Source organism: Centroberyx affinis, unplaced genomic scaffold, assembly GCF_046629955.1.
Source record: "Centroberyx affinis isolate AG114_WGS23_722 - 3 ecotype Tasmania unplaced genomic scaffold, CSIRO-AGI_Caff_v1 ptg009413l_1, whole genome shotgun sequence".
Taxonomy (NCBI): Eukaryota; Metazoa; Chordata; class Actinopteri; order Beryciformes; family Berycidae; genus Centroberyx; species Centroberyx affinis.
The window spans coordinates 7,501-16,724 of NW_027284518.1; the positions used below are offsets into that span (position 1 = coordinate 7,501).

The 9,224-nt window shown below is 44.5% G+C and overlaps 1 protein-coding gene across 1 annotated transcript in view; it reads left to right on the top strand.

Moving 5' to 3' along the window:
- The window catches only part of LOC139640423 (nuclear pore complex protein Nup133-like), a gene marked incomplete at its 5' end in the record, with an annotated part of 11,716 nt that extends 5,823 nt beyond the window's left edge, over window positions 1–5,893 (top strand). The window contains 6 exons of the mRNA XM_071514618.1: window positions 497–620; window positions 2,184–2,302; window positions 2,998–3,078; window positions 3,167–3,231; window positions 4,725–4,813; window positions 5,587–5,893. Of these exons, the coding sequence (XP_071370719.1) occupies window positions 497–620; window positions 2,184–2,302; window positions 2,998–3,078; window positions 3,167–3,231; window positions 4,725–4,813; window positions 5,587–5,723 (615 nt within the window). The remainder of the gene's footprint in view (window positions 1–496; window positions 621–2,183; window positions 2,303–2,997; window positions 3,079–3,166; window positions 3,232–4,724; window positions 4,814–5,586) is intronic.
- Window positions 5,894–9,224: the final 3,331 nt, after the last annotated feature.

The window sequence follows — 9,224 nt, forward strand, 5'->3', positions numbered from 1 at the left end:
GTGTCCCCTGTCCCGTGTCCTGTGTCTCCTGTCCCCTGTCCCGTGTCCCGTGTCTCCTGTCCACTGTCCCCTGTCCCCTGTCCCGTGTCCCCTGTCCCCTGTCCCTTGTCCCGTGTCTCCTGTCCCCTGTCCCGTGTCCCCGTGTCCCGTGTCCCGTGTCCCCGTGTCCCTGTGTCCCGTGTCCCTGTGTCCCTGTGTCCCGTGTCCCGTGTCCCCTGTCCCCCTGTCCCCGTGTCCCCGTGTCCCCTGTCCCGTGTCCCCTGTCCCTGTGTCCCCTGTCCCCGTGTCCCCGTGTCCCTGTGTCACTGTGTCCCGTGTCCCTGTGTCCCTGTGTCCCTGTGTCCCTGTGTCCCGTGTCCCGTGTCCCCTGTCCCCCTGTCCCCGTGTCCCCGTGTCCCCTGTCCCCTGTCCCGTGTCCCCTGTCCCTGTGTCCCCTGTCCCCTGTCCCCTGTCCCGTGTCCCCTGTCCCCTGTCCCCTGTCCCCTGTCCCCTGCAGGCCCACAGGACGCTGTACACCCAGGCCAACATGGAGACGCGGTACTTTGTGAAGAAGAAGACTCTGCTGGCCCTCAGCAAGCTGACGGCGCTCGCCTCCGACACGGCCGACGAAGACCTGAACGGTAAAACTCTGGATGCTGATTGGTTCATGACATAGGGCAGTTTCACAACAGAATGGAATAGAATAGAAAAGAATAAATCTACATATATTTCCCTCAGGAAGAGCTGGTAGTAGAAAAAGTCGAGGCACCTTCGTTCTGTCAGGATGAACTTTCTGTGTTCGGTGTGGGCACAGACACTTTTTGTATTATTTATTTATGTTTATGTTTTTAAAATGTTCAAATGAGTTAATATTTCATGAAAATGCATGAATTTGCATATCAGAGCACTTCTATCAGTGGATAAAGTGCATGTTTTATTCTGATGAATAACTAAATAGTTTTCTACAGAAGGATTGGTTAAAATGTTTTATTTTTTGCATAATTATGACTGTTTGTGCCGTGAGCCGCAGTGTGAAGGCAGCCTCTGAGTTTTGAGGTCTGTCTATCTGCCTGTCTGCCTGTCTGTGACTGTCTCTCTCTCTCACTGCCTGTCTCTCTCTCTCTCTCTCTCTCTCACTGCCTGTCTCTCTCTCTCTCTCACTGCCTGTCTCTCTCTCTCACTGCCTCTCTCTCTCTCTCTCTCTCTCTCTCTCTCTCTCTCTCTCTCTCTCACTGCCTGTCTGTATCTCTCTCTCTCTCTCACTGTCTCTCTCTCTCTCTGTCTGTCTGTCTGTCTGTCTGTCAGTCTCTCTCTCTCTCTCTGTCTCACTGCCTGTCTCACTGCCTGTCTCTCTCTCTCTCTCTCCCTGCCTGTCTCACTGCCTGTCTCTCTCTCTCTCACTGCCTGTCTCTCTCTCTCTCACTGCCTGTCTCTCTCTCTCTCTCACTGCCTGTCTGTCTCTCTCTCTCTCTCTCCCACTGCCTGTCTCTCTCTCTCTCACTGTCTCTCTCTCTCTCACTGCCTGTCTCTCTCTCTCACTGTCTCTCTCTCTCTCACTGCCTGTCTCTCTCTCACTGCCTGTCTCTCTCTCTCTCTCTCTCTCTCTGCCTGTCTCTCTCTCTCTCTGCCTGTCTCTCTCTCTCTCACTGCCTGTCTCTCTCTCTCTCTCTCTCTCGCTGCCTGTCTCTCTCTCTCTCACTGCCTGTCTCTCTCTCTCTCTCTCTCTCTCACTGCCTGTCTCTCTCTCTCACTCACTGCCTCTCTCTCTCACTGTCTGTCTCTCTCTCTCACTGCCTGTCTCTCTCTCTCTCTCTCTCACTGTCTCTCTCTCTCTCACTGTCTCTCTCTCTCTCACTGTCTCTCTCTCTCTCACTGTCTCTCTCTCTCTCTCTCTCTCTCTCTCACTGTCTGTCTCTCTCTCTCACTGCCTGTCTCTCTCTCTCTCTCTCTCACTGTCTCTCTCTCTCTCACTGTCTCTCTCTCACTCACTGCCTCTCTCTCTCACTGTCTGTCTCTCTCTCTCACTGCCTGTCTCTCTCTCTCTCTCTCTCACTGTCTCTCTCTCTCTCACTGTCTCTCTCTCTCTCACTGTCTCTCTCTCTCTCTCTCTCTCTCTCTCTCACTGCCTGTCTCTCTCTCACTGCCTGTCTCTCTCTCTCTGCCTGTCTCTCTCTCACTGTCTGTCTCTCTCTCTGTGTGCTCAGACATCATAGAGCAGGAGCGCTTCCTGCTGCACCAGGAGACTCTGCCCAGACAGCTGCTGGAGGAGAAGCAGCAGAACCCAGACACCATGCCACTGCTCAGCGCACACAACCTCATCAAGGCAGGAGCACACACACACACACACACACACACACACACACACACACACACACACACACACACACACACACACAGCTTCCTTTCATGCTTAAACTGCTAAAAACCAAATTTATGTTCATTACTGCAACATTTTCTTCTTTTCTCTATCTCTCGCTCTCTCTCTGTCTGTCTGTCTATCTCTCACTCACTCACTCTCTCTGTCTCTCTCTCTCTCACTCACTCACTCTCACTCTCTCTGTCTCTCTCACTCACTCACACTCTCTCTCTCTCTGTGTCTCTGTCTCTCTCTGTCTCTCACTCACTCACTCTCTCTCTCTCTCTTTCACTCACTCACTCACTCTCTCACTCTGTCTGTCTATCTCTCTCACTCACTCTCTCTGTCTTTCTCTCACTCACTCACTCACTCACTCTCTGTCTCTGTCTCTCTCACTCACTCACTCTCACTCTCTCTCTCTGTGTCTCTGTCTCTCACTCACTCACACTTTCTCTCTGTGTCTCTGTCTCTCTCTGTCTCTCACTCACTCTCTCTCTCTGTCTCTCTCTGTCTCTCTCTCTCTCTCTCTCTCTCTCTCTCTCTCTCTCTCTCTCTACCTGATGCTAAAGAAACATTGATCTACACAAACATACCCACATACCTAAATGTTATCGATGTCCTGTGTGTCTCATGGTTCTCTGTCTCACGCTCTCCTCTCCCAGCTGTACATCTGTGACGACAACAGGCGAGCCAACGAGTACGACTTCAAAAAGGCCCTGGACCTGCTGGAGTACATCGACGAGGTAACTGATCGGCTCTTGGTTTGACCGATCGGGTCTGATCGGGGGGGTTAAAGCTGACTGACGTGTGTTTTGTCTGTTCGCGCTGCAGGAGGACGCTGTGGACATCGACCTGCTCAAATGCGAGATCTTCGGCAAAGCGCTCAGGAAAGACGAGTAAGGCCAACATCCATTTATCTACCTCTTTACAGGTGCTAGGTTTAGCATTTTAACATCAATAAATCATCACCACATTAATTTTGAGACTTAAGTATAACCACCATGGATCGCTTTATGGCACAAAACAGGAAGAGGTTCTGTTCTTCCAGAGCAAATTGAGCTAAAGCTTTCAGAGTTTCTGGCAGCAGATGGTAGCCTGGTTCCAGACTCTTGAATCTCATCCCTCCACTCTTCAGATTTGGTCGAGAGATTCAGAGTCTGGTGTTGCTCTATTCAACGGCCATTTCTCGATCGGGCCAATCAGCGCCTTTGTGGGCGGGACTTTGAACGTTTGAACCGTTTGTGCGGTTCAAACGGTTTTTCACTGGCGTTTCAGCAGAATAATATTTGTTGAAATCATTCCTTAACCAACATATTGCCTTTGCAAAGACGACATTTTCTCAAAAAACGACCGACATTCTTGGTAAAGTTAGTAAATTCGCCCAGCATCAGTGTGACTGGAATAACATCAGAGGCCGGATACGTCGGTCACTAGTGATCGGTTCAGATACGTCAGTCACTAGTGATCGGTTCAGATACGCCGGTCACTAGTGATAGGTTCAGATACGTCGGTCACTAGTGATCGGTTCGGGGCAAATCAACCCCCCCCCACACAGCTAACATGGAGGTGATGTCAGACTAAATAATGGGGTGGAAATGATATGGCCATTCAGTTTGAATATCAGGCTAAGCAGATGGTGGAAGGAGTGAAAGGAAGATGGAAAAATCACTTCCAACATGTTGGAGGGGGGGGGTGGGAAGGCAGGAAGCAATGTTTGAATATAGATATTTTTTAAAATACAATTATTTAATGCACTTTTACAAAAGAAAACGTTCAGTTAAGTTGTCAGGATGGTCACAGGACATGCATTCAGGTGTGTGTGTGTTTTGGACTTAAATTATTGCAGGTTAAAATTGGAATTACATTAGTATAATCAAGTCCTGACATATTTGACAAGAAATCAAGGGATAAATGACAGATTAAAGCTGCATTATACAAGATTGTTATGTAAAAATACACCCATCATATCGGCCTAAATCAGAGCAGAGCGTCCCGTCCCCGCTAACCCGCTAAATTCTCCCTGTTTGCCCAAATTAAATTCAGGTGTCAGTTTAGTCACTGATGGGAAATCTCCTCCATCCACAGGAAGCAAATAATTGAAACTTGAGAGCGAAATACAAATGTCTCTTCATTTCAAACCAGTGAATGCAGTTCTCAATAAAAAAATAATAGAAAGATACTAAACTAAAAAAAAACGAAACTTTAGAAGAGTAAGAGGAAAAGGAAGTAAAAAGGAAAGTAGACAGTTGCCCTTCCAAACACCGGTTTATTTATCTATTGTCTCCAGTGTTCACTGTACATCACGGTCCCTGTACGTTTTGCAGCATTCATACCTGTTTGCTGTTTGTCACTGATTGTCATTCCATATTTTTGACTTGTCCGCTCCCAGCTGGTCCTCCGCTGACGGGAACGACGACCCTCTGGAAGCCGCCAAGGACAGCATCTTCGTCAAGATCCTCCTCAAGCTCATCCAGGAAGGTGTGAGAACAGACCCGCTGCAGTCGGGACAGTTCGGTCACTCGCTTTCATTTATTTCATCAAGAAGTGTGACTAGGGGCACGGCACGAGGCTGGACGCTCAACAAATAAGTGTTGAGTTGTTTTCAGGATCCAGCACCAGTTTAGCAAGCCTCAAAATAAGGAATTTTTTTCTACCTGAACCATTATTTTCTTTTTTTTATGATTTATATTTTATTAAAGTTTTCAAATTTTTAACCCAGTACAGACAAAAACATGAATAACAAACATAAAAAAACTCTTTACAAAAGACCAAGAAAAGAAGATTTTATTAACTAATTAACTTAAATGTATCTTAAATTTATTTAAAAGAATAAATAACAAATAATAAAAAATTAAAAAAAAAGAAAACGGCAAAATGGGTCCTAAGTAGTAGTAGTATGCCAGGTTTTCCAAGTGATACATTCCAGGTAATATATAGGCCTATTGTGCTACCACTCCAAACTGAACCATTATTTTCTACTGAATTCTGAAGTCTAGAAGCCCTGGTGTTTGGTCTTGTAATTTCATCATATGCTTTAGGATTATTACTATTTGTTTGGTCATTGTAACAAAAAATCCCAGGCGACTCTCTCACTGAAAACTTAAAATCCTTTAATCTTACACCTAATGCATCTTGCGGAGAATCAGTTTCCCAACAGAATCAGCAGAAACGGAAGTCATTTTGTTATAAACCGCACTTCTCAACTCGTATAAAGACTAAAACTGAATGTGATGTCATCCCGTCTCTCTCAGGCGTTCCCCTGCAGTCCTACCTGCCGGAGGTCAAGGAGCTGCTGGAGCTGGAGGAGCTGGGCAGCCTGAAGGCGAAGCCCTATTTTGAGTTTGTGCTCCGAGCAAATTATGAGCATTATCTGCAAGCTCAGATGTGACCACACACACACACACACACACACACACACACACACACACACACACACACACACACACTCACACTCACACTCACACTCACACTCACACTCACACACACACACACCCTACTGCACTTCAGCTTTCCTCTGCTTTCTGTTGATTAATTTTGTATTTGTTTGAATAAAAGTGTGCCCTTTTATAAATAAATGCCATATTTCTATATTTAGGCTCATGACTGGTCATTTTTAGATTTTTTTTTTTATTTTTTTATTTTTTTTACAAATTTACACATTCAGAAATATATATTACACAAAGTGTAATTAGGATTTAATTTCCTGATATAAATGGGGTTCAGTGTCTTTCTGAAGGAGACAAAAGGAATTGTGGATGTTAATGGAAAAACAATACAATTTTGTCCAGTTCAATGGGATTTATTGACTTGACATTGGACCTGCCTTGTCAAAGCACTGTTGTAAAATAACAATAATGATTACGAAAGTAAATGGTAAAATTAAAATGTCAAAAAAGTTTATGAAGATATGTTGGTAAGAATTCTACAAATTCATCCACTACATTAATCTACAGAAAAAGAGAAAAAGAGATGCTACTGGTCAGAAAAATAAGAAAAATCCCAGATATCCAGTATATATAAGCATTTCTCTCACTTATATCATAAAAGAAAATGAGTGCAAAGTCAGGCTTTGTTTGTTTGAGAGGAAATCTTACAGATAAAGTAGTGAGTGTAAGTGAGAGGAGGTACCCTTTAATATCTGAATATTGAAGAAATAATGTGGAATATTGGTTCCACCGACCGAGAGCCTGACAGAAATGTGACTGATCAAACCTCAGCCAGACGTTCAGTAACAACACCAGGAGCTGTCTGGAGTCTGTGTGCTGGACCTGTCCTCCTGTGAGACCGGAGCCTCCTGCTCTCTGGTGACGGAGGGCAGATGTTGAGTATAAATAGCAGAGAGAGTCTGACTGGGATTCTCCGTGCTGATCCACTTTCACAGCTCCAGCAGCGGCAGATGGCTTCTTGGGACCCAGCTCGCCTAAAAATAGGGGGAAAGTAGGTTAGATTGGGGACATCAACAATACATGACTGGACTGGTCCGCCTTTAATTGGGTCCCTGAGCCTTGAATAGTTTGGATAACGTTGTTATACGGACTTTTAAATATGTCGTAAAGCTTAGTTTTGGAAGTTTGTAAATTCAGATCTGTGGTTGCAGGCTTAATTGCTGTTCTTGTACATTTAGGTTAAAATTCCATATTATTAAGCCTTATCTAACCAGGCTAGGCCAATATACAGAGTCTGATTTAACTATCCCAGGTGCTATTAAATGAGCCTAAGTGCCTACATGGTTAAAAAATATTTTTCTCTCTAAATCTGCTCTGGGCAAGATTTTGATGTGAAAATCCACCGTCTTATCAGCCTAAACTACAAACTATGTAACAGAGAGGAGCGTCCCATCCCCACTAATTGAGACACTGTATTCTCTGTATTTATCCAAATTAAATCCTGCTGTCAGTATATGAACACTTCTCCACACACAGCAAGAGACGAGTCAAAACTTAAAGAGTGAAATCCAAACTGTCTCCTGAACAGCAGCAGAGAAAGCTGGACTCCCCAACAGATCTTTATTCTCTCTCGTCTCTTTGGTTTCCTTTGGTATCAGGCTGGTTTTCTGTCCTACCAACTGTGTTCACCTTGTCCATCCCAGGTGTAAATCATTCCTTTATTACATGGACTGAAAACCAGCAGGACTCCGAGTCCCGAGAACCTCTTTTTTTTTCTTGTGAAATACTGAATAGTTTTTCTTCCTCTATAGGCCGCCTCTGATAATCAATCAAGAGGAAATCATTCTCTGGTTGAACTGTTCACCGCTCTGCATATGCAGCCTGTAACGGGGGGGTCAGGGAGGGGGGGATGGGGGGGGGGGGGGCAATGCTTTGTTTTAAGGGGTCACGAGCCAAAAAAGGTCGAGAACCGCTGCTGTAGCTGACCCTGACCTCTGACCTCCCTGTGGAGGGGGAGGGAGGGGGGGAGAGAACAGAGAATTCCCCCACAGGGATCAATAAAGTAACACATTGATTTAAGAATGGGATTCACTTAGAGAAACCTGGAAGGAGCCTTACACTAAATACGGTTTTCAGCTCAGATGTGTTTAAAGAGCAAGAGTTTCTTAGAAATATATGATGAGTTCTACTCCGAAAGGCTAGATATCACTCAATATGTCTAAAATTTTAGGGGATCCAGTCTGTAAAAGTGTAACTATTTTGTAAAGGAAGGCTTGAGTTACCTTCTATGCTTTTAAAAAGTTTATAAAGTAACATAATTTGTTATAATGTTACAATCAATTATATTGTAAGATTGTAATTGTATTTTTCAAAAGGTGGATGTTACAGTTTGAATCAGAACTCTTTATTCAGTATCTATCACAAGTGTACGCAACAGAAACAGATAAATGCTTTTCCATGCACGTCTTTTCATTCATTGGTACAAAACTGTAACAGTTTCAGGTCTTATTGTCCCTTTAAGACCGGACCGGTTTCTCTGAAGTCCGGCTCAGTAAATGTGACACCCGGTGCAGATCAGTTAGCAGTTGGATAAACACAGACGAATCTGTCGGCTCTGTTTTAACACACAGAGAGGAATTCTGCTGCAGCTGTCCGCTGTGTTTCAGGTCCTGCCCCCCCCCCCCCCCCCCCCCCCTTCCCCCTCCCTCACTCCTGTGTCCAGAAACTGGAGCGGGACAGTTATTCAGTCGCTCAGTCATTGTGGTTATTTAGTGATCCAGCTTCCACAGGAGCATCACAACCCTCATAGATAAGAATGGTGTGATGTTTCAAACGGGCCGCGCCTACACACTGCAGTACAAGTGTGAAACCCTATTCAGTTTTTATGAGCAGAACAATAAATTAACATTTTCTGTGGTTGCTTTTTCTGTGTTCAGAGCTTTAATGACCTTAAGCATAACTTGGGTGACTCTAGCTGGGTTATTTGAGTGTTTACAGGACAATCTGCCAGCCATGTTAGAATACACCCACTGTCCTTCACTTAAATATATCAATGAAATCATAAATAAATGAGGGAGTACAGTGATTCAAATTAAAAAATACCATTTAAGGAGGTGAGTAGTGACCTGGACCTCCCACAGACACACTGGGTGTCACCTGCCAGACTTTAACCTAAAGAGAGTCCAGATTTGATCTTGTAGGTTTTATCATCATAACAGACTCCATATATCAAGAAGAAATGCCAGCAATGTATATGGACGTCATATATCTAAAACAAATTCATATCAAGGCAGCATCCAGCCTACATCTAATAATTTATCAAGTCAAGTCTTATCATACTGACAAAATAATATCATGTCAAGTCATCTGTCATTTCTCCACTGTGTCCACAGAAATTTAGTGGATACAGGCAGGTTAAGAAGTTTAGATGGCAAATTATACTGGATGCTGGGAGTGTTTACTTTTATTTTCTACTGCTACTTGATGTGAATCAGATTGGTGTG